Source organism: Mercenaria mercenaria, chromosome 11 (genome assembly GCF_021730395.1).
Source record: "Mercenaria mercenaria strain notata chromosome 11, MADL_Memer_1, whole genome shotgun sequence".
In the NCBI taxonomy this organism is placed as follows: domain Eukaryota; kingdom Metazoa; phylum Mollusca; class Bivalvia; order Venerida; family Veneridae; genus Mercenaria; species Mercenaria mercenaria.
Window position 1 is genome coordinate 76,679,334 of NC_069371.1, and position 25,901 is coordinate 76,705,234.

At 38.0% G+C, this 25,901-nt stretch overlaps 1 protein-coding gene across 2 annotated transcripts in view; it reads right to left on the reverse strand.

Moving 5' to 3' along the window:
* LOC123532890 (uncharacterized) overlaps positions 1-25,889 on the reverse strand; it is a 57,604-nt gene extending 31,715 nt beyond the window's left edge. Inside the window, exons 1-14 of one of the 2 annotated variants that reach the window (XM_053517803.1) lie at positions 25,863-25,889; positions 20,433-20,601; positions 19,866-19,953; positions 18,757-18,855; positions 16,248-16,313; positions 16,008-16,036; positions 15,510-15,593; positions 14,578-14,631; positions 13,740-13,826; positions 10,997-11,126; positions 9,281-9,332; positions 8,560-8,695; positions 5,924-5,968; positions 752-779 (exon numbers count right to left, since the gene is read on the reverse strand). In XM_053517803.1, coding sequence (XP_053373778.1) covers positions 752-779; positions 5,924-5,968; positions 8,560-8,695; positions 9,281-9,332; positions 10,997-11,126; positions 13,740-13,826; positions 14,578-14,631; positions 15,510-15,593; positions 16,008-16,036; positions 16,248-16,313; positions 18,757-18,855; positions 19,866-19,953; positions 20,433-20,582 — 1,048 coding nt within the window. In that variant the 5' untranslated portion in view covers positions 20,583-20,601; positions 25,863-25,889. Of the gene's footprint in view, positions 1-751; positions 780-5,923; positions 5,969-8,559; positions 8,696-9,280; positions 9,333-10,996; positions 11,127-13,739; positions 13,827-14,577; positions 14,632-15,509; positions 15,594-16,007; positions 16,037-16,247; positions 16,314-18,756; positions 18,856-19,865; positions 19,954-20,432; positions 20,602-25,784 lie in introns of both variants that reach the window. The other variant, XM_045314486.2, reaches the window with a different exon arrangement.
* Positions 25,890-25,901: the final 12 nt, after the last annotated feature.

The following is a 25,901-nucleotide window of genomic DNA, read 5'->3' on the forward strand; positions in this document are numbered from 1 at the left end:
TCTTGGTCTGCACTGGTCGCAAAGGCAAAATCACTTGCCACCAGCAGGCTAAAGGTTAAACACCCTTTATAATTACTATTTTGACATTGAACCTCTATGTAAATGTAGACCTCAATTACTGTTCAATTTTAAGTTTGGAAGGTAAATATCACAGGCAGACTAAACTGATTAAAATAAATGAATAATTAATTACTTAGAGTTTTAAAAACTTTCAACAATTTTTCCATCATATCAATGAGTGTGAGCACAATGCTCAACTTTATAGTGCTGTCTCACTGGAATATCATGCTGTAGACATGTGACATCATTCCCCACCCAGACACTATACCGACACTGGGCTGACCAGTCTAACAACTAGCCTTTTAATGCTGAGCACAAAGCGAGGAAGCTACTAACACCATATCTCATGTCACTGGTATAACCTGACCATGGAGCAAACCCATGGACTGCAGTCATAGCGGGCACTCTACCACTAGGCTACCAAGGCAGTCTCTGTGACTGTTAAGTACTGTCCATTAAATGTATTCATCTCTATGGCTTGGCAGTAGAAGGAGTAAATAAAGCTGAAGTAATCTGAGCAATTTTATTCATTAGGAAAGAATGCACCTAAATACTAAAGAAATGAAAATATAAATTACTTAAGTGACTTTTAAAACATTGCAGCAACCCTATTCCCAGTCCTGATAGTAAATAAACTGGTGTACATTTATACTGACAGACCTTTAAAAGGTCAAAACAACAGATTACTTACCGAGAGACATTTGTTTAATCCACTGGTGCTGAAAATACAGGAAAAATAATAATTATAATAATATAAAATATCAAAGTTTACATATCCAGTTTAACCTGTATCAAACAGCCAGCCAAGGAATTGACACAGTCTGCCTATTTTAGGCTGGTGGCTGCTTAACAAAACTCAAAATTAGTAGAAATTTGGGAAGATAGCTCACTGGCTTCTTAAGAAAAGTGGATGTTTAATACAGTAGCTGCTAAGGAAGGTCCAAATGTACTAGATTAGATGCACAATGAAAATAATATTTAACAACAAAAGTGTTATTACCCTTAGCCTGCTGGCGGCAAGTGATTCTGCCTTTGCGACAAGTGCAGACCATGATCAGCCTGCACATCTGTGCAGGCTGATCATGGTCTGCACTGTTAATCGCTATTCAATTAGTAAATTTTCAGTGAAAACCCCTTCGAATAATAAATGGTATTGCCCAAATTGAATGATGGACCAGTCCATTTTAGAAATTGAGCAGGCTAAGGGTGAAAGATAATGCTTGATGACTGATCATATCTAAGGTAATGTTTCAGGAACAGTAAAAGAGTTTTAAGGAATAAGGTCAGTTATTCGGCTGAAAATGTGCTTCCATGGTGTAGTTGAAGTAAGTTCAAAGTAAACAGATCTTAATTTTCTCATTTTTTGCACAAATTTGTGTAGAACGAATGCTTTAATCACACTTTTTCACTGCTGGAATACATTTTGCATGAAATCAGATGGTTGTCATGTTAATGAAGTCGTTGTCTTTTATATGAAACAAAGGGATTTGAATTAATGACCTTTAACCTTATATACTGCAAACAAATTGGGATCATATAACACTGATTATACTGTGAAATCATTTTTATTCGCGTAGGACGAATTTTTGCATATTTCGCGCTAGAACCAATTTGCGAATTTAAGACCGCGCTGTTATAATTTTTTAATTTATTTTTTCATTTATAAATTGAACATGCGCGAATTAAAGCCCGCGCGAAACAGTCCTTTTTCATGTTTGCGCGAAATTTCATGCCAGCGAATTTAAATGATTTCACAGTAAGTATTTTACGACTTGAATCTACTTGTTCTGAAGCACACAATTTCATGTTAGGTTTAATATGAAAAGCATATAAAAATCACTATGTATTTCCATAGCATATTGCAGGAGCATGTTTTAATTCATTTTAACACACTGAACAAGTTATATGTCTTGTGAAATAACATCATGAATGAAGTGAGCTTTTAAGCAAATAAGGAGGGCTCAAAATGAATAAAAACATGCTTCAGCTACCAGGTATATTGTATCTGGATTTTACTACATCTTATGTGTAATATATTAAATCAAGTATTTATGGTCCCTTTAACCTTTAGCTTGCTGCCGGTGTAACAGCCCAGTTTTTCCCCCAGTCAGTTCTTTCCCCGGGGAAAAAACTGACTAGTCAATTCTTTCCCCCGGGGAAAAAACTGACTAGTCAGTTTCTTCCCCCCCTAGTCAGTTTTTTCCCCCCTTGGAATAAGTTTTCTGATAGGGAAAGAAACTGACTAGTTAGTCAGATTTTTCCCCAAGGAAAAAACTGACTAGTCAGTACTTTCCCCCTAGTCAAGTTTTCCCTTCAAGTACTGGATTCTTTCGGTATTGTTATTTGGAATACAAGTGTCTATTCATTTTCCATTTAAATTTCAGATGAAACGGGTATTGTTTTTCATTTGAATAATTCTATATGTTTCTTTTTTTGTAACTTTAATCAATGTTTTTTTTTGTCAAATCAAATTTTTAAACTTCTGTTTGATTGCCATTACTATTTAATATCTGTCAGTTGCGGGGAAGAAATTGACTGGTCAGTTCTTTCCCCCTTGCATATACTTGACCTATCAGGTGGGGGAAAAAATTGACCAGTCAGTTCTTTCCTCAAGCCAGTACTTGACCTGTCAGGTGGGGGAAGAAATTGGCCGGTCAGTTCTTTCCCCCCTAGCCAGTACTTGACCTGTTGGGTGGGGAGAAAAAATTGACCTGTCAGCTCTTTCCCTCCTAGCATATACTTGACCTGTCAGGTGCGGGAAGAAATTGACTAGTCAGTTCTTTCCCCCCTAGCATATACTTGACCTATCAGGTGAGGGAAAAAATTGACCAGTCAGTTCTTTCCCCCCTAGCCAGTACTTGACCTTTCGGGTGGGGAGAAGAAATTGACCGGTCAGTTCTTTCCCTCCTAGCATATACTTGACCTATCAGGTGGGGGAAGAAATTGACCAGTCAGTTCTTTCCCCCCAGCATATATTTCACCTATCAGGTGGGGGAAGAAATTGACCAGTCAGTTCTTTTCCCCCTAGCATATAGTCAAGTGGGGGAAGAAATTGACTAGTCAGTTCTTTCCCCCCTTGCATATACTTGACCTATCAGGTAGGGGAAGAAATTGACCGGTCAGTTCTTTCCCCCGTAGCCAGTACTTGACCTGTCGGGTGGGGAGAAGAAATTGACTGGTCAGTTCTTTCCTCCCTTGCATACACTTGACCTATCAGGTGGGGGAAGAAATTGACTAGTCAGTTCTTTCCCCCCTTGCATATACTTGACCTATCATGTAGGGGAAGAAATTGACCGGTCAGTTCTTTCCCCCCTAGCTAGTACTTGACCTGACGGGTGGGGAGAAGAAATTGACTAGGCAGTTCTTTCCCCCCAAGCATATACTTGACCTATCAGGTGGGGGAAAAATTTGACTAGTCTGTTCTTTCTCCCCTACTATTATACTTGAATTGTCAGGTTGGGGAAGAAATTGACTAGTCAGTTCTTCCCCACCTTGCATAAACTTGACCTATCAGGTAGGGGAAGAAATTTACCAGTCAGTTCTTTCCCCCCTAGCCAGTACTTTACCTGTCAGGTGGGGGAAGAAATTGACCAGTCAGTTCTTTCCCCCCAGCCAGTACTTGCTCTGTTAGGTCGGGGAAGAAATTGACCAGTCAGTTCTTTCCCCCCTAGCCATTACTTGCTCTGTTAGGTGGGGGAAGAAATTGACCGGTCAGTTCTTTCCCCCACCTAACAGAGCAAGTACTGGCTTAGGAGGGGAAAGACCTGACTAGTCAATTTCTTCCCCCACCTGAGAGGTCAAGTACTGGCTAGGGGGGAAAGAACTGACTAGTCAATTTCTTCCCCCACCAGACAGGTCAAGTACTGGATAGGGGGGAAAGAACTGACTGGTCAATTTCTTCTCCCCACCCAACAGGTCAAGAACTAGCTAGGGGGGAAAGAACTGACCGGTCAATTTCTTCCCCCACCTGACAAAGCAAGTACTGGCTAGGGGGGAAAGAACTGACTGGTCAATTTCTTCCCCCACCTGACAGGTCAAGTACTGGCTAGGGGGGAAATAACTAACTTATCAATTTTTTCTCCCTCCTGATAGGTCAAGTACTGGCAAGGGGGGAAAGAACTGACTGGTCAAATTCATTTCCTTACCTGACAGGTCAAGTACTGGATAGGGGGGAAAGAACTGACTGGTCAATTTCTTCTCCCCACCCAACAGGTCAAGAACTAGCTTGCGGGGAAAGAACTGACCGGTCAATTTCTTCCCCCACCTGACAAAGCAAGTACTGGCTAAGGGGGAAAGAACTGACCGGTCAATTTCTTCCCCCACCTGACAGGTCAAGTACTGGCTAGGGGGGAAATAACTAACTTATCAATTTTTTCTCCCTCCTGATAGGTCAAGTACTGGCTAGGGGGGAAAGAACTGACTGGTCAAATTCATTTCCCCACCTGACAGGTCAAGTACTGGCTAGGGGGGAAAGAACTGACTGGTTAATTGCTCCTCCCACCCCTGACAGGTCAAGTACTTGCTGGGGGGAAAGAACTGACCAGTCAATTTCTTCTCCCACCTAACAGAAGCAAGTACTGGCTAGTGGGGAAAGAACTGACCGGTCAATTTCTTCTCCCCACCCGACAGGTCAAGTACTGGGTAGGGGGGAAAGAACTGGCCAGACATTTTCTTCGCCCACTTAACAGAACAAGTACTGGCTAGAGGGGGAAGAAACGGTCAGTTCTTTCTAACAAGTACTGGCTAGAGGGGAAAGAACTGACCAGTAAATTTCTTCCCCCACCTGACAGGTCATGTATATGATAGTGGGGGGAAGAACTGACCAGTCAATTTCTTCCCACTTAACAGAGCAAGTGCTGGCTAAAGAACTGACCGGTCAATTTCTTCGCCCACCTGACAAAGCAAGCACTGGCTATTGGGGATAGAACTGACTAGTCAATTTCATTTCCCCACCCAACAGGTCAAGTACTGGCTGAGGGGAAAGAACTGACCAGTCAATTTCTTCCCCCATCTAACAGAGCAAGTACAGGCTAGGGGGAAAAGAACTGACTGGTCAATTTACTTCCCCGACCTTACTGGTCAAGTACTGGCTACGTGGGAAAAGAACTGACCAGCAGTAATTTCCTTACCTTAGAAGAAACTGAAACAGGAAAAAGGCAAATTAAAAATACAACAGAAATTAAAATAAGTTCATTTAAAAACATTTCTTTAATTTACACAAAATATGAAAATACATGTATTTCTTATTTTATATGCAATTTAAATGAAAACCGACTATCGGAAATGAAAAAAACAGGCTAGTTAAGAATAACCAAGAATAACCAGTTCTAATTCACTAACGGGAAATAATTGACTAGCCAGGAAAATTGATGAGGGGGGAAAGAATTGACTAGTTAGTTTTTTCCCCCCATAAGAATGATCAAGAGTAACCAGTTGCGATTGGGGGGAAAAAATTGACTAGGGGGGGGAAAGAACTGACCAGTCAGTTTCTTCCCCGGGGAAAAAACTGACTAGTCAGTTCTTTCCCCCGGGGAAGAAACTAACTAGTCAGTTTTTTCCCCGGGGAAAAAACTGACTGGGGAAAAAACTGACCGTTACACCGGCAAGTGATTTTACCAGTGCAGACTGATCATGGTCTGCACTGTTCGCTATTCAGTAAATTTTCTGTGAACACTGCTTCGAATAATAAGAGGTACTGCCCAAACTGAAAGATGGACCAGTCCACTATAGAAATTTAGCAGGCTAAAGGTTAATAAGGTCATCATGACATAGATAAAAATGTGCATTTCTAAAAATAAACATGGTACTAAAATAAGAAAAGGAAAGTACTACTTAATTAGACTAGAGTCAGTTCACAACTTACCACATCATATTCAGTCCAGGTGTTTACATCATGGGAATCAAGTGCCTGTAAAAGAAATTACATTATTCAACATGTAACCTGTACAACTTACTACCAAAATTTCATCTTAACCAAAGACAATCCTTTCTCTTCCAGAGTTATGGTCAGTTTGGTTCATAGTGTTATGACAATTTTTCACTCTTTGCATCATGCAACATCATAAATATCGTAATAAAACAAAGTTCTGTACAAGTTAATTGATTATATTGAAATTCAATATCTCCAACTGGATGATCTTGAAATTTCAAGTACATCAAAGAAATTTTAAGAAAAGTCTGTAAAAAGATCCTTTAGAAGCATAGAACGCAACCTAGCAACATAATAGTAGACTCGGTTTGTTCATGAGAGGTAATGATATATGAAACACCCCTCACCTTCCCTAGCACTGGCTTAGGCAGAACAAGCAGTTCTCTAGTAAAATTCTTTAGTTAAAAATCATTATTTCCCGTGATTCCAAAGGACCAGAAAATGTAACAACAATGAGTCTTAGTATGGAGACTTTTTACAGCCGCCAAACAAGTTCTGTTCAAAATTCTTCTAAATGGATCTGAATGTATTTTCTCTCTGTTTAAGTTAAATTCCGCAATTGTTTCAAACTTTATATCTATGATTTTCAAAACCTCTATATGGTATGTCTTGAGGGTTCAGTACGAAACTATTGTAACTGTATATAAACTAGAGCTATCACTGAAGGTGAGGAATATACTCCCCCCCCCCCCCTCCCCTGCATGCACTTACACAGTACATTGCAATCTGATGTACAAAAGATTGCATAATTATGTGGACTGTATGTATATAGACTCTATGTATATAGTAAAGTAACAAAAAACAAAGTCCCATAACTCTGCAGAATATTCTGAAAGAACCTAACATGCACCATGCACAAGTAAGGTTGGAACTGATCACTTGTGTGAAGATTCATTAAATTGTGTGCAATGGTTCGAGAGTTTAGGGGGGCACAGTATTGCATAATTATGCAGACTGTATGTATATAGTATGTTAACAAAAACAAAGCCCCGTAACTGTGCAGAACTTTTTTCTGAAAGAACCTAACATGCACCATGCACAACTAGGATTACTACTGATCACTTGTGTGAAGTTTCATTAAATTGTGTGCAATGGTTCGGGAGTTTAGGCGCGCAAAAGATTGCATATGCAGACTCTATTTATATACAGTGCATTCGCGGTGCTACGAATCGCAATTTAACGAAATACCGGTATACTACGAAAAGGTGTTGTGGAATGTATTGTTATGTCCTTAAAGCCTGTTTTCAACTTGTTTTAGTTGCGATTATACGAATACCTGTATCGTCTAAGTTTTCACACCTTCCATAACGGCGTGAAAAACGCTTAAGGGTGGAAAGTGTCACAATCAATTAGCTGGGCGTAAACAGTAACTAAAGTGAGAAAACTTAGTAATTAAATTCGAAATATATACGCTGTACACTATGACACAATTAAGTGGTTAATTTTTTCTCCTATAACTATCAGATCGGATGGCATACCAGCCGCACTTACTTCGATAACTATACGTCTCAAACAGTCACTGTATAAAGAAAATAAAAAAAATTCTAAGTCCTGATCGTCTGTAAATTGTCGTTTTATTATTCCGAAAAATTCAGTGTATGGTAGCTGAATCGGAATAGGCCATTGCGATTTTTGTTCTCGTGCAACAATGTAACCTGTCTATATTTTATGTACAGTGAAAAATGGTGAAGAAAAAAAAAACGATTTAAAGTTCTTGATACCATCTGAGTTCAGATTCTAATAAGATTTGTAGAAAACCCAGATGTACATATAAAATTGGTATACAACATGTTTAAATACCACTGGTTACGATGTGTAAATATTAAGGTACTGTATAGCGAAATTTCCTATACTGCGCTCGAACAAAAATGCGATATTACGAAAAAAACGGCCGGTCCCTTGGCTTTTCGTAGGATTGCGAGTGCACTGTAGTATAGTAACAAAAAACAAAGTCACACAACTGTGCAGAATTTTATTCTGAAAGAACCTAACATGCACCATGCACAACTAGGGTTACCACTGATCACTTGTGTGAAGTTTCATTAAATTGTGTGCAATGGTTCGGGAGTTTAGGCGCGCACAAGATTGCATATGCAGACTCTATTTATATAGTATAGTAACAAAAAACAAAGTCACACAACTGTGCAGAATTTTATTCTGAAAGAACCTAACATGCACCATGCACAACTAGGGTTACCACTGATCACTTGTGTGAAGTTTCATTAAATTGTGTGCATGGGTTCAGGAGATTAAGCGCGTACAAGATTGCATAGGCATACTCTATGTATATAGTATAGTAACAAAAAGCAAAGTCCCATAACTCTGCAATTTTTTTTTTCTGGAAGAACCTAACATGCACATGCACAACTACTCTTGTTACTGATCACTTGTGTCAAGTTTCATTAAATTGTGTCAAGGGGATGAGGAGAGTTGGTGCACACAAGATTGAGTCTACAGACGGATGGATGGATGGACGGACAGACAGACAACCTGAAACCAGTATACCCCTCTTACAACTTCGTTGTTCGGGGGGTACAATAATTAGAGATAGTAAACTGCTATGTACTTACTGCTACATAAAGTTGTTGCTCCAAATCTTTCTCTCTTGCCATCAGTTGTATCTCCTTTTCACGTAACTGTCTTTCTTTACTTGTTAACTGACTTTCAGCTTTCTTCAATCTACTTAAAGTCGATTCTATTTCAATTCTGTAACAGAAATCAATTTGCAACTGTTAGGTAATTTAACCTGATAATATTGCATGTTCTTGACCTAATAATTCTGTTTGTTTTTTTTGGTTTGTTTGTTTGTGGTTGGTTCTAAGCCAAACCGAAACAATAAAGGTCATACGGCGGCTTTACATCTTTTTAAGGTAGAGGAATACCCCAGGTACCACTATGCGTGTTACCCTACAGTCATGGTTGGGCACAAAGAACAACTGACTTTCCATTAACCAGCTGGATGGCTTTGTCCAATGACTACCCAAATGTAGCTTGCACTAACTGCAGTGAGGGGCAAATGCTTTAAAATCAGCAACCTTAACCTTTAGCCTGCTAAATTTCTAAAATGGACTAGTCCATCGTTCAATTTGGGCACAACCATTTATTATTTGAGTTCGAGCAAAGAATGTTGTTCAAATTATCCTAGTTCCGGTGAATGAAGTTGGAAAGTAGAATTTACTTGTTGCAGGAAAAGTATCCAGGGCTTCAGACCACAATAGCAAGGGGAAATCCCCACCCACAGGTGCTTAAAGAAATCACTATGAAGTCCAAATGAAAATGGTGCCTACTTACTGCCATATGTTCTTATGATCCAGAAAAGAATTGGTAACATCTTGCATTGACTCTGTAACAAAAATAATCATCAAAAGCACATACATTAAAACTCTTTTTACAAGATTACCAATTAGACATTAAAACTTTTTTTTTTTGGTTGGGTTTAACATCGCACCAAAACAGTTATAGATCATATTTGTTTGTTTGTTTGTTTTGGGTTTAACGCCGTTTTTCAACAGTATTTCAGTTATGTAAAGGCGGGCAGTTAACCTAACCAGTGTTCCTGGATTCTGTACCAGTACAAACCTATTCTCCGCAAGTAACTGCCAACTTCCCCACATGAATCAGAGGTGGAGGACTAATGATTTCAGACACAATGTCGTTTATCAAATAGTCACGGAGAACATACGCCCCGCCCGAGGATCGAACTCAAGACTCCGCGATCCGTAGACCGACGCTCTACCAGTTATAGGTCATATGGCGACTTTCCAGCTTTGATGGCGGAGGAAGACCTCAGGTGCCCCTCCATGCTTTAATTTAATCACGAGCTGGTACCTGGGTAGAACCACCAGCCTTCTGTAAACCAGCTGGATGGTTTCCTCACATAAAGAATTCAAAGTGCCAAGTGAGGCTCAAACCCACATCAGTGAGGGGCAAATGACTGGAAGTCAGTGACCTTAACCACTCGGCCACGGAGGCCCCTGACATTAAAGTTATGTACTCTTGCCTAAAACTGGACATGGGAATGGTACACAAGTGCTGAAAGTTTCAAAGCTATACGTCAAAAGGTTTTGTCTAAATGTGGACTTGTATAAAAACTGAAACAATTTCCAAGTCCAAAAAGGGCCATAATTCAGCCAAAATACTTGACAGAGCTATGTACTCTTGCCTACACATAGAGTCTGTTATAATAAGCAAGTGATAAAAGCTTCAAAGCCATATGTCAAACAGTTTACACAAAATATGAACTTGTAAAAAAACTTAACCAAGATCTGTAGGTTAAAAGGGGTCACAATTCAGACAAAATCCTTGATGGAGTTATGTACTCTTGCCTAACACTGGAAATGGTGATGGTACACAAGTGTTGAAAGTTTCAAAGCTATACGTCAAAAGGTTTTGTCAAAATGTGGACTTGCACAAAAACTGAAACAATTTTCAAGGCCAAAAACGGCCATAATTCAGCCAAAATACTTGACAGAGTTATGTACTCTTGCCTACTGGTACAGACTGTTATAATAAACAAGTGATAAAAGCTTCAAAGCCATACGTCAAACAGTTTACACAAAATATGGACATGGTGATTGTACACAGGTGTTGTAAACTTCAAAGCTATATGTCAAAAGGTTTTGTCAAAAGGTGAACTGGTACGAAAAACTTAAGGTCACTTTTTAGGTGGCAAGGTGTGATGCCGAAGCCAACACCGAGTTGAATAAGATAGCTTTTCTTATTCTCCGAATAGTCAAGCAAAAAATGTAAACATGGCAAATCATTAATATGTGTGGGGAGCTAACTTTTGTGTATTTCATGGTTCAGTATATCCATAAAATTAAATACGAATGAAAATGTGTAACTCCTATTCCTTTCACATTTGGAATCTTAAATCTGTGAATTCACATCTTCACATAATTGCCAGTTTTGCCTGACTCGCAAAATTCTGTGTCCACAAAATTAAATGATATCACTGTATAAAGTCGACAAAGAATTTTATTACATATTTAAGTAGACACTGCTTACCATCTTCCAGTATGATGTCAAGTTTAGTGAGGATCTGTCTAAAGGACGGACGTTTTTTAGGCTCTAATTCCCAACACTGGGTCATTATTTTCCCAAAACACGGTGGACACTCGCTTGGTATCGTCAGCCTCTACAAATACATAGTCATATGTATCCTTATGAGAATTCATCTGGAATACTAAAGGTATAATTGTCTGTGACTTGTACTAATAATATCTGTCATGTGTTTACGAATCGAATAGAAATATCCGTCCCAAGGGCACCTGCGCATTGGGCGGTAATGAGGCTTGCCGAATTCCCACCCATGCGCAGGTGGCCGAGGGACGGATATTTCCATCCGATTCGTAAACACATGACTGATATTTTTTCTTGCATATCGTATACGTTAGCATTTTATTCTGGCAGACTTTTTTCTTGCATACCGTATTTTACAAAAGGTAGAAATAGTTTCTTTTTAGCACTCTTTCTTATAGTGGAGAATGAACAGAAAGCGCGGGAAAATAACGTCCACAAGCAGAAGTGACGTCATGATGTTTTGCGTTACGCACAATAACAAAGTTCCACTTTAGTTTTGTCCTTTGTAGCGTAATGTGGTTTTTATGGTAAACTAACATATTTTGAATCGAGAAATATACTATAAGGAACGGAGAGAAACTATCAAGGTACCTGCTTTTTTCGTATTTTACATAAACAATTTATTATGTGTGCATGAATCAATAGTTGTCATTAACAGCACGAGATTAATCTGGCATGGGGGATGCCAGATGGGTTTTACCGGCATGGGTAAAATCACCGGAAACGCCAGTCCTGTGTGCAAGAAACAATTGCCTAGCATGTCTAGAGTGGAGAAATTCTAAAATATTGCACCTTCCTATCTGAATTCCAAATAGTCTAAAAAAATAACAGCAAGGCAAAAATTACTCTAATAATTCATCAAATACAATTGATGTATTTTATCAATACAGTTAGCACTGATTTCTTGAGGTTGCAAGGGTATTAGCAAAACGCTCAAGTCATCCAGGCATTCAAGCCATCCAAATAGAGAAAATACAAGGAAAATTGCCAAGGACCAGGTGAATTGTTTGAGCAAGCCCTGTTGCTCCAGTCATCAATGCCAAAGCATGTGGTCCTTCACTGTACACAAAAATCACCCAAACTTAAAACAGTGAATAGGTTTTTCTCACAAGCCTTATTATTTTGAGATAATCCCATACTTGTCATCTCACACTGGTAATAGACTACTTTATTTTATACTACCTCTCTGTTCATCTACTGCGGCATTATTTATGCTTTGTTTATGCCCCATTTTACACTGTCAGATAAAATAAATCTACCATGCCAACTTAACTACGATAAAACGAAATCCCATCCTCAGTTTAAGGGAAGTCTGGAACTAGACAGGACCTTGTTTTTAGACAGAAATGTTAACCTTCTTAATCCCTAACTAAACGCTGTGATGGATTCACATTTTTTAAGTCGGACAGTCAAAAAATAACTAGAGCTATCACTAAAGGTGATGAATGTACCCCCGCATGCACTGACACAGTACATTGCAATTTGACGCAGACAAGATTGCATAATTATGTGGACTGTATGTATATAGACTGTATGTATACAGTATAGTAACAAAAAACAAAGTCCCATAACTATGCAGAATATTTATCTAAAAGAATGTAACATGCACCATGCACAACTAGGGTTGGTACTGATCACTTGTGTGAAGTTTCATTAAATTGTGTGCAAGGGTTTGGTAGATTAGGCACGCACAAGATTGCATATGCAGACTGTATGTACATAGTATGTTAACAAGAAACAAAGTCCCATAACTCTGCAATTTTTGTCGCTGAAAGAACCTAACATGCCCCATACACAACTACTGTTGTTACTGATCACTTGTGTAAAGTTTCATTAAATTGTGTCAAGGGGATGAGGAGAGATGGTGCGCACAAGATTGTGTCTATGTATATAGTATAGTAACAAAAAAACAAAGTCTCATAACTCTGCATTTTTTTTTTCTGAAAGAACCTAACATGCCCCATGCACAACTACTGTTGTTACTGATCACTTGTGTGACGTTTCATTAAATTGTGTCAAGGGGATGAGGAGAGATGGTGCACACAAGATTGTGTCTATGTATATAGTATAGTAACAAAAAAACAAAGTCTCATAACTCTGCAAATTTTTTTTCTAAAAGAACCTAACATGCCCCATGCACAACTACTGTTGGTACTGATCACTTGTGTGAAGTTTCATTAAATTGTGTCAAGGGGATGAGGAGAGATGGTGCGCACAAGATTGTGTCTATGTATATAGTATAGTAACAAAAAAACAAAGTCCCATAACTCTGCAAATTTTTTTTCTAAAAGAACCTAACATGCCCCATGCACAACTACTGTTGGTACTGATCATTTGTGTGAAGTTTCATTAAATTGTGTCAAGGGGATGAGGAGAGTTGTTGCGCACAAGATTGTGTCTATGTATATAGTATAGTAACAAAAAAACAAAGTCCCATAACTCTGCAATTTTTTTTTCTAAAAGAACCTAACATGCCCCATGCACAACTACTGTTGGTACTGATCACTTGTGTGAAGTTTCATTAAATTCTGTCAAGGGGATAAGGAGAGATGGTGCGCACAAGATTGCATCTACGGACAGATGGACGGACAGACAGACAACCTGAAACCACTATAGCCCCCCTTACAACTTTGTTGTCGGGGGGTGGGGGGGTACAATAAAATTTTACCTCTCCTCTCTCTACAACCAGCCAGGCTACCTGGAAGCCCTCTATACCATTGAACGGTACCTCGTGTGTCAGCAGTTCCCATAACACCTATAAACAGCTAATCATTGTCAGCAGTTCCAAACATAAACACTGATTTATATGTTCAATAAAGAAATAGCTTTTACGACTTTCAATAACTGAAGTTGTGAACATTTACTTGCAAAACTAATGTAAAGCAATTAACATTAATGAGGGACTAACTCTGTAAAGTCATCAATATTCATGGCAGAATAATACTGTAAAGTCATCAATTTTCATGAGGGAACTTATTTTTGTAAAGTCATTAATATTCATGGGGGGCCTTTTTTTGTAAAGTCATTAATATTCATGAGGGACTTATTTTGTAAAATCTTTAATATTCATGGAGGGGGGATTTATTTTGTAAAGTCATTAATATTCATTTGGGGGATTTATTTTGTAAAGTCATTAATATTCATGGAAGACTAATTTTGTAGAGTCATTAATATTCACGAGTGACTAATTTTGTAAAGTACTTAATATTTGTGAGGGACTAATTTTCATGGATTTTGTGGTTGCATTAATACACTAAATAAAATCCCAACCAACACATCCAATTTCTGTTCATTTTAACTTTGAAAGTTCAAACCCATAAAAGCATATCCCATGAAATAGCTATCGTTTTCGCCAAACTACGAAAATTAATGCCTATGAAATCAAATGATTTCACAGTTTACCTCATCAGTGTACAATTAAAATCACACCATAAAAATTCATTTATAAAGTTCACTTCATAAGTTTTGTGGAAAAACTGTGCATATCAAAGACTGCTGATACATACCACACCATAAGACCAGGTGTCACAGAACTCTGACACTGGCTGACTCTGTATAACCTGTTAAATATTACAAAATTGTATAGCTGAACCACAGGTATGAATCAAATATAGTACAATTTGAACATTAAAATGATATTCTACAAGTCTGCAACAAGAATTAACATTGCATTTAGAGCATTTACATATGTAAATGTCAAAACATGGTAATTTCTGTAAACGCATAATCTGGTTATTACTGTAAATATCACAACGTGGTAATGATTGTTTTGTTTTGTTCGGTTCAACATCACAATGACACAATTATTGGTGATACGGCAACTTTCCAGCTTTGAAGGTGTAGGAAGGCCCCAGGTGCCCGTCAGCTCATTATTTCATCATGAACGGGCACCTGTGTAGAACCACCGATCTTCCGTAAGCTAGCTGGATTGCTTCCTCACACAAAGAATTCAATGCCCCAAGAGAGGCTCGAACCCGCATCGGTGAGGGGTAAGTGATTCAAAGTCAGCAACCGTAACCACTCAGCCACAGAGTCCCCAACCCCAACGTAGTAATAACTTTCTGAAATCACTCGTTTGCAAATACTTAGGTCTACACTGAAACCATATGTATATTTTAACACCACCACTTTCAAAATAATGTTGCAATGAAAATTATTTTGTGTGAAAATTATCCGTTTATAACTTAACAGAATCATATTTACCTTTACCCTGCTGGCGGCAAGTGATTCTGCTTTTGCAACCAGAGCAGACCAAGATCAACCTGCACATTTGTGCAGTCTGATCATGGTCTGCACTGTTCGCTATTCAGTCAGTTAATTTTCAGTGAACATCCCTTCGAATAATAAATGGTACTGCCCAAATTGAACGATAGACCAGTCCATTTTAGAAATTTGGCATGGTAAAGGTTAAAGATAACCAATTTTGACAGTAACATACCTCAGGTGCCATCCATGGAAATGTTCCCGCAAGGGACATCTTTGTGGTGCCACCCATAAATTTTGACGCTCCAAAATCACAGATCTATAAAGAATGCAACAGAACTTCCATCATATCTATAAAAGCAGAAACTAGACTACATATCTTGTGGCCAAGATGCTGTATTTAACATAAGAATTAATTATTTAAGAAATAATGTATCTCATTTCATGATATGACTTTGAATAAAATAACTGTTCGCAGTTCAGATGGGAAGGAAATTTCACCCTTGTGATATAATACAACACACAATGATTTTATTTATTTTTTGCTTTTGTTGGGTTTTAACATCACACCAACACAATCATAGGTAATAAGGCGAATTCCCCACGTGCCCCTCCAGGCATTATTTCATCATAGGCGGGCACCTGGGTAGAACCATTGACCTTCCATAAGCCAGCCACATCGGTGAGGGGCAAGTGATTTGAAGAGCACTCAAGCAATATTCAGAAGTCTTACCTTACATATCCAATCTTGTGAAATCACAACTGAAATAATAAAAAACATAATTCCATTATCTATAATCACCTACAAAAAAAAAATTTCTTAATTGTTGAGGCATTTTTTCACTCAGTTTTTGGATTCACTAAAACAAATACCTAATTGTTTGAAAAATATTAGTTTTCGCAATTTCTACGAGGAAAAATATAGATACTAAAGACTTACAAAAAACATACAAAAGGGAAATAAAATTCTCACCATTTTTAGATTTAAGGTCTCTGTGTATGACCTTGACCGGAGATTCCCTGTGCAAATAATTCATTCCTAAAATAGTAACAAAAAGTATTCAAATAAAATTGTCACAATCATTGCTTCCTTCTTCAAATTCATTACTGTAACAGCCAAACTTCATCCATTCGAACTTGGATAATTCAAACACCACCCCTTCGCTTGAACTCATTGTCAGGTCCCAGTGATATCCATACATAATTATGTCTCCCCCAGGAGACATATTGTTTTTGCCCTGTCCGTCCATCCGTCCGTACGTCACACTTCATTTCCGAGCAATAACTGGAGAATCATTTGACCTAGAACCTTCAAACTTCATAGGGTTGTAGGGCTGCTGGAGTAGACGACCCCTATTGTTTTTGGGGTCACTCCGTCAAAGGTCAAGGTCCCAGTGGCCTGAACATTGAAAACAATTTCCGATCAATAACTAGAGAACCACTTGACCCAGAATGTTGAAACTTAATAGGATGATTGGTCATGAAGAGCAGATGACCCCTATTGACATTGGGGTCACTCCGTCAAAGTTCAAGGTCACAGGGGCCTGAACATTGAAAACCATTTCGATCAATAACTAGAGAACCACTTGACCCAGAATGTTGAAACTTCATAGGATGATTGGTCATGAAGAGTAGATGACCCCTATCGATTTTGGGGTCACTCCGTCAAAGGTCAAGGTCACAGGGGCTTGAACATTGAAAACCATTTCTGATCAATAACTAGAGAACCACTTGACCCAGAATGTTGAAACTTCATAGGATGATTGGTCATGAAGAGCAGATGACCTCTATCGATTTTGGGATCACTCCGTCAAAGGTCAAGGTCACAGGGGCCTGAACATTGAAAACCATTTCCAATCAATAACTAGAGAACCACTTGACCCAGAATGTTGAAACTTCATAGGATGATTGGTCATGAAGAGTAGATGACCCCTATTGATTTTGGGGTCACTCCGTCAAAGGTCAAGGTCACAAGGGCCTGAACATTGAAAACCATTTCCGGTCAGTAACTTGAGAACCACTTGACCCAGAATGTTGAAACTTAATAGGATGATTGGTCATGCAGAGTAGATGACCCCTATCGATTTTGGGGTCACTCCATTAAAGGTCAAGGTCACAGGGGCCTGAACATTGTAAATTATTTCCGGTCAGTAACTTGAGAACCACTTGACCCAGAATGTTGAAACTTAATAGGATGATTGGTCATGCAGAGTAGATGACCCCAAAGATTTTGGGTTCACTCTGTGAAAGGTCAAGGTCACAGGGGCCCGAACATTGAAAACCATTTCCGGTCAGTAACTTGAGAACCACTTGACCCAGAATGATGAAACTTCATAGGATGATTGGTCATGCAGAGTAGATGACCCCTAACGATTTTAGGGTCACTCTGTTAAAGGTCAAGGCCACAGGGGCCTGAACATGGAAAACCATATCCAATCAATAACTTGAGAACCTCTCAACCCAGAATGTTGAAACTTCATAGGATGATTGTTCATGCAGAGTAAATGACCCCTATTGTTTTTGGGGTCACTCTGTTAAAGGTCAAGGTCACAGGGGCCTGAACATTGATAACCAGTACCGATGAATAACTTGAGAACCACTTGACCCAGAATGTTGAAACTTCATAGGATGATTGAACATGCAGAGTAGATGACCCCTATTGATTTTGGGGTCAGTCTATTAAAGGTCAACGTCACAGTGGCCTGTTCATGTAAAATCATTTTTTGGAAATAACTTGAGAACTACTTGACCTACAATGTTGAAACTTAATAGGATGATTGGACATGCAGAGTAGATGACCCCTATTTATTTTGAGGTCACTTGATCAAGGTCACACAAGCCTGAACAGTGACTTGAGAACCACTAGGCCAAGAGTGTTGAAATTTAGCGGGATGACTGGACATGCCAAGTAGATGATCCTATTTGCAGCCAACCATCAGTGTCTCTTTGACTTTTGCTCCTGACCCCTACTGACTTCTTGCCTATAGGACTATGCATTGGGGGAGACATGCACTTTTTTACAAAAGCATTTTCTAGTTATGTATTATTTTTGATGACTCAATTTACTGCTAACTCAAACGAATTTTGCCGGTACCTCCGAGTTTGAGCAAACAAAGTTTGCCTCTAGAATACTTTTGGGTTTATCATCTTCCCAAAAGCTAACTGTAACAGGAAAGTTCAGGGAGGGAGTTCCAAAGCAATGTAGTAAACAATAATAACATAAATTTTTAAACTACTGTAAAAACATTTAATTTCGTGGGCATGAAATTTCGTGAAAACTTTCGTGAAAACTCTTGAAAAGTCAAGATATAAACCAACAAAGAAAATGTGCATCTCACAAGTCAGCAGCCATATGTCTCAAGATAATTTCTTTACTCAGAAACCACTCGACATAAATTAGGTTTACTGAATACCTGAGATATTCATAAACCTATCACAGAAAATGGAGAAGCAATTAATTTTAAGTTAAACCAATCCTTTACCTAGAGCTATTTCTTTGCCCCATTTCAATATCTGTTCAAAGTCGAGATGATTTTCAGGATTCTGAAGATATGCATATAGCGACCCATTACTGGCAAACTCTGAAACACAAATATTCACACTGAAAAATCATGACAACCCAAATAACTTACACTCACTTACTAAACGTATGTTTTAAATTGCTATCAAAAGTTTCAGCTAAATATAATTAAACCCACTATTACCACTGTCTGTATAGTTGTACCTCTATACTTTGTCAACGCTACCTATCCTTGTTTGAAATTTTGACTATTTAAACTGTTAAGGGGAAATGGGACAGTTGCCTATATGTATATAGGCAAAAATTTTCCTACAGGCAGAATTTCTTTAAACTTTGTGTACGGACTGAGAATCAAGTTTAAAACAGAAATATGTATTAAAAATCATAGGTACCCAGGCTTGATCTTGAATTATCTGCCCTTGAAAATCAGAAAATACAATAAAATTCAATTTTCAAGGGCAGATAATTCAAGATCAAGGCAAGAGAACTGTGTATTTTAAATTTTATTTCTGTTTCAGATTTCATTATCAACTATATACAAAGTTTAAAGAAAATCGGTTCATGGAAAAGACTAGGACTTTGCGGTATCATATTGTCATGTTCATAGTTCAGGACATTTGCAACAGTCTCTATATTGACATGGGGCAAAAAAATTTTACAGAAAGAATTTCTTCTTTAAACTTTTTTTCCCGACAGAGAATCAAATCAAAAACAGAAATATGAAATAAAACAAACCATAGGAACCCAGCCTTGGCCATGAATTATCTGCCCTTGAAAGTAGGAAAATACTGAAAAAATCTACTTTCAAGGGCAGATAATTCAAAATCAAGCCTGGGTACCTACGATTTTTGATACATTTTTCTGTTTTAAACTTGATTCCCAGTCAGTACACAAAGTTTAAAGAAATTCTGCCCGTAGGAAATTTTTTGCCCTGTATACATTATAGGCAACTGTGGCATTTCCCCTTAAAAGTAATCATTCAAGCACAAACTTGATTATGCACACATTTAACATTTTTAAATCAAAGTATTCATTTTTCAGCAAGACCAGCAATCCCAAGTTGCAACTTACCTGTAACTAAACAGTAGTTTGGTTCCTCTGTGACAGCTCCATAAAACTTGATGATATTTCTGTGAGATAATACACTCAACACCTGGGCCTGTAAATAATCAGACATAACAATAAATCAACCAGCCAGTGTCAGTATACAATGATTATCAAAACAGTTATAAAAGTACATAATGAGCAGCTCCTGCTGAGTTATCACAGGTGCATGGGTTGATATACACACTTGGACATGGTGATTCCAGTACCGGTATATTCCATCCTAAATATTGTTTACAGAGGCATAAAATATTAACTGACTGTAACCAGAATCTTCAACCTGTATCTTACGATCATATACATGTTTACCAAAAATGAACTCAATTCACACATCCTTCATTATCAATTTATCACAAGCACATGGATGGCTTGGATGTACAAACTGACATGGCACACAGTCGTACAATTAGTAAGGGGATATAATTAATGACTGACAATAACTTTCTCAAGTTCTCAAGGGTGTCAAACTTTAAGGCTGAATCACAAATTTGCATCTCACTTTACCTTAATAAAATTTTTCAAAATAGACCTCACCTCCTTATCAAGTACCAGCAGTTTTTTCACTGCAACCTCCATCTCGTATGGCTTCCATATTGCTCTGTACACACTACCAAATGTACCTCCACCTGCCTTCTCCAGGAAGAGTAGGTCATCAAACTCCACCTCACAGAAAACTGTTGCCATAGTCTCAGTATCACATGACCTAAAATATATCATAAAAAAATCTCAGTATCTTCTTCATCATAGTTAATGATATTCCTCTACATAACAAATTAAAGGGAGTGGACTCCAGATATTGGCTTAAAATGATCTTTCTTTAAAATTGAAGTTTGATCATATTGAACATTAGTTTCTTAACTATCTTAAACAATTTAAGATCTATCACTAATGGTGATGAATACCCCAGACAGCAGCTTATTGCCAGAGGAACAGGGGTATTGAAAATATCATATACTATTGCATTTGTATACTGTGCAGAGAGAAAATGTACAAAGATGCAAGAAAAACAAGGAGCTGCGTTCAATAAATGCTTGATGCCCCAGTGGCATCCTTGTCAATAGATTTTGCACCTAAGTCCAAAACGAGGTCAATGTCAAACTGAGGTCAGGTGATGTTTGAAGATGAGGAATGGTCACAGTTTACATCTGTATTAGTATCAATTCATTCTTGTAAGGGGTATTGATGCTAGACGAAACGGTCCCATTTGGTTAACCAAGAGATGGCCCATATAAAGCAACTTAAGTCCAAAATGAGGTCAAGGTCAAGGATAGAAGATCTATCCCGTAACTTAATTCAAGGCCACCAGACGGACCTGATCCTTCTGGACTTCTCTAAAGCATTTGACAAGGTTAACCATCTGAAACTTCTGTATAAACTTCATCAACATGGCGTTCAGGGCACCACGTTGCAATGGGTCAAGTCTTTTTTGATTGGCAGGCGCCAGTCTGTCCTTGTGAATGGTAAAACATCAGAAGAAGTTCCAGTAACGTCCGGAGTCCCACAGGGCTCCGTCCTAGGCCCCCTTCTATTCTTACTCTACATTAATGACCTGCCTGAAAATCTAATTTCACAGGTTCGGTTATTCGCCGATGACACTGCTGTCTATTTAACTGTAAATAGTTCTGCCCAAGAAAACCTCCTCCAGCAAGACTTAAATAGGTTACAGATATGGGAAAGTAAGTGGGACATGGAGTTCAACCCCTAAAAATGCACTGTTATGAACATAACAAGGTCAAAAAACCCTTTTAAATCAAAGTACACACTCCATGGCCAAGTCTTGGAAACAGTTCCTGATGCTAAGTACCTTGGGGGTCACTATATCCTCAGATCTAAATTGGAATAAACACATCAATTTAGTCACGTCCAAAGCTACCCGAACACTAAACTTCATTAAACGAAACATCCCATGCAAGAACCCAAAAGTTAGAGAAGTAGCTTATAAATCACTAGTCAGGCCACAGCTAGAATATGCTAGCTGTGTTTGGAACCCTTACATCCAAAAAAACATCCACCAGATTGAAATGATTCAGCGGAGGGCAGCGCGATGGGTAAATCATGACTACTCCCCTTACAGCAGTGTCACAAACATGCTATGTCAGCTGAGATGGCGTACCCTTGAAGATGGGAGATCTGATTCACGCCTCCTTATGTTCTACAAGATAGTGAATGGTTTGGTTGCTGTGCCACTCCACCCCTATGTCAGCCCCCCCATCCTGTCTAATAAGACATATGCATCCCCACTCCTATACTCAGATCCTCACTCCCTGTAATTACTATAAGTACTCTTTCTTCCCAGCCACCATAGTACTTTGGAATGCCCTTCCAGTACAACTTGTGCAAGCCCCCACCCTGAATCAGTTTAAGCAGGGTGTGACCAAACTTGTACACAATGCTTAACATGATAGACCTGTTTTTAAACTGCTTTTATCTGTAAATCCTTCTTGTTTTTAACACTATCAACTGTATTTATCAGTCAAGGGCGTAACTGTTTCGAGTTATCACAGTTTGTAACCCATTTCAGTTATTGCTTATACTTTCATAACTTGTTTCAGTTATCATAAAATATTACATAGCTCTCCTGTGCCAATTCCACATTTTGAATGTGACTAATGCAATTATTTCCCGAATCCTTGAACTTTTATCTTTCCAGCTATGCAGTAAAAATTTTTACGCAAGGCTGATAAAGTTTTACGCAAAAGGTTTAAAGCTATAAAACTCTTAACATCTCATTATGCTTATCAGGTCATGATGGGACTAAAAGAGAATTTGATTAACCACAGATTGCTACTTATTTCACTTTAAAGGTCACTTTGTGAGAACAGCAAAAAGACTTTTTTGAATAACTTACCTGAGTTAACTATGTTTTATAACTAATACAGGTTATAAAATGCTTGAAAAAGTAACTGAAACAGGTTACGTAACTTAAAACAGTTACACCCCTGACTGTTTATACTGCAATACACACCGTGTATTACTTTTATCCTCCTATCCAATCTACTTTTAACTTCTTGTACAGGCGCGCAGCTGCACATAATACTCGCAGAGAGGAGCGCTGCAGTATAAATAGATAAACTGAGGTCAGGTGATGTCTGAAGATGAGGAATGGTCACAGGTTACACCTGCATTAGTATGAAGTCATTCTAGTAAGGGGTATTGATGCTAGACGAAACGGTCCCATTTGGTTAACCTCGTACGGATGGACGGACAAACAGACGGACAGGACAATCACTATATGCCTCCCGCATCAGTAGATGCTGGTGGCATAAAAATGTTGCGCAAAACTGTATAAGATCTCCAAATTTCATTGCTGTATCTTAAAAGGAAGAAAGAAGAAACTAAGTTCAGTATGTCAAAATCAAGGTCAATGAAAGTCAGTTTTGAGATGTGTGTTCAAAATGGTACAAGAGGTGCAAATTTTATGGCAATATCAATATGCATTTTTGACTATTTCTGGGGCCATAACTCTGGAAATAGGGGGTGGAGCCAGGTGCGCAAGTTTATATCATATGATAAAAGACTCATGCAAGGTTTCATCAATTTATATAAAAAAAATTTTCGCTAGGCGCGTGACAAGGTGAAAATGTGCATTTTTAATATTTCAGGGGCCATAACTCTGGAAATAGGAGGGGCGCAAGTTCATATATTTTTTTGATAAAGACATGAGCAAGGTTAAACATCAATTTATATCAAATATTTTTTGAGCTAGGCGTGTCACAAACCTTTTTCAGATGGACTGTTGCACAGACGTTCTTAGGAACAGACCTTTATTGGGTATTTCTTTAGTTATAAAGTACAAGTGACAGAAAGGTTTTGACCAAAATGGGGGGTGTTTTGACTAGAGGTGCTTTGACTAGGGCACGTTTTGACTTGATACCGACAGAAAGATCATACCCAATATTAAGCAATAAGCAGGTCTAGGAAAGTGGAGTATTTACAGATTATCTGTAAATTTACAGATAATCTATAAATTTACAGATTTTTCAATCTGTAAATTTACAGATCAAGTGTTTAAAAACTGCTAAAATATATATTTAGACACAAAATCGCAGCTTGAAATTAATTGATTTACTTATGGTATGTATAAAAAAGGTAAGTTGTAACTTTCAGTCATTTCTGTTGACTTTGATTTTTCTTAAAATGCCAAAAACTCAAAGTCAACAAAAATGGCTGAAACCCACAAATGACCTTAATTTATGCATGCTGTAAATAAACCAATTAATTCCAAGCTGCGGTTTTGAGGATAAATGTAATTTCATCAGTTTTCATACACACAATCTGTAAATTTACAGATTGAAAAATCTGTAAATTTATAGATTATCTGTAAATTTACAGATAATCTGTAAATACTCCACTTTCTTAGAGTCTTTCTTAAGTTACTAACTTAGACCTGATAAGCAGTACATTCCCCGTTCCTATTGTCCTTGGTACCAAACGTTCTCTCGTATGCTCGGACAGAAGGACAAGGGTATCAAGTCAACTCGTCCCCAAGTCAACTCGTCCCCGGGCCCAGTCAACTCGTCCCCGATTTGGTCATTTCGTCCCCCAAAATTGGTCATTTCGTCCCCCTCATCATAAAATTTGGTCAACTCGTCCCCGATTTGGTCATTTCGTCCCCCAAAATGGTCATTTCGCCCCCCTCATTATAAAATTTGGTCAACTCGTCCCCCGTTTGGTAATTTTGTCCCCCTCAATATTTTAAGCATTTTTGCATTTTTATGATATTTTTGACTTTGAAAACTTGTATTTAAAATCATCGTGAGTTTTGAAGGAGTTATATTGGAAATAGTTAACTTTAAATAATTAGGTTTGATAAAATGATAAAAGAAATGTACTGAAAATGTAAGATAATTAACTGAAATAAAATATAAAAAATAAATACAATGCTCTTAGTATTAAAAATATAATATAATAGGAAATCTAATTAACTTTTTAAAAATCATAGTAAGAAAAGAGAGAGCAATAAATCGTTACCCCTGGTCATAATAAAAGAAAGTTTTATTTAGAAATACAATAAAGAATAAATAAAATATCTGTCACATGCTTATATTAATTTTTTGTCATTAAAGTAAAAAAGAAATACTTCAAAAGTAGGAAAACAGTGGTTTCTAAAAAAGTAGAAGGAGCATATACCTGCATGCGAAAGGTGTTAAAGGTTATTAATCACATTAAAAGGCGTTGATTGGGCTGATTGGAAGGTGTTAATGGTATTTAATTGCATGAGAAGTTGTTGATTGACCGGATGAAATGTGTGAAAATTTCCCCCAAGTAGAATTAAATGTGTTAGTAGTTGATTGGAGTGAGGAAATCATTTATTATAAAAAAAAAAAAAAAACGTTTCATAAAAAGTTTAATATTATTCAAGAGTTTGAAAATAAGCAGCATCAAATACGGACTTTTAAACAGCTATCATGTTGTCCAACATAGCAGACTTACAAAAACAAAACAGAAAAAACCCCTGAAAATCCTCCTTGTTAAATCGATCACTTTTAAAGCAAAAAGCTCTTAAAACAAACTTAAAGCATAGATATACTTATTTGAAAGAAAAAAACAGATTATTATCATACTTTGATTATTATTTTTTTTCAAAATACGTTTTAAAAAGGGGGCCGAAAAAGGGGGGACGAAATGACCAATTTGAAATCGCCGAGGGGGACGAAATGACCAAATCGAGGACGAGTTGACTGGGGGACGAGCTGACTTGGGGACGAGTTGACTGTAAATCAGGACAAGACCAAACCTATATGCCCTCTCCACTGAGTGGTGGGGGCACTGGGGGCACATCAGGTGGCTGGTGGATCTATGCCCTTGGCCGAACCCCTTTTGTCTTGATTCATGAAAAACAAAAGCAGACACTCTTTTCTAAAAATGGAAACCTATAACTCTTACAGCTGCTTCAGAATACGTGGGGATCACTTGGAGATAAAACGTGTAAATAAACAAAACAAAATTGGTGCAAAGTTCTACCCGGAAGTTAAAGACCAACTTACGATAAGCCGGTCATCG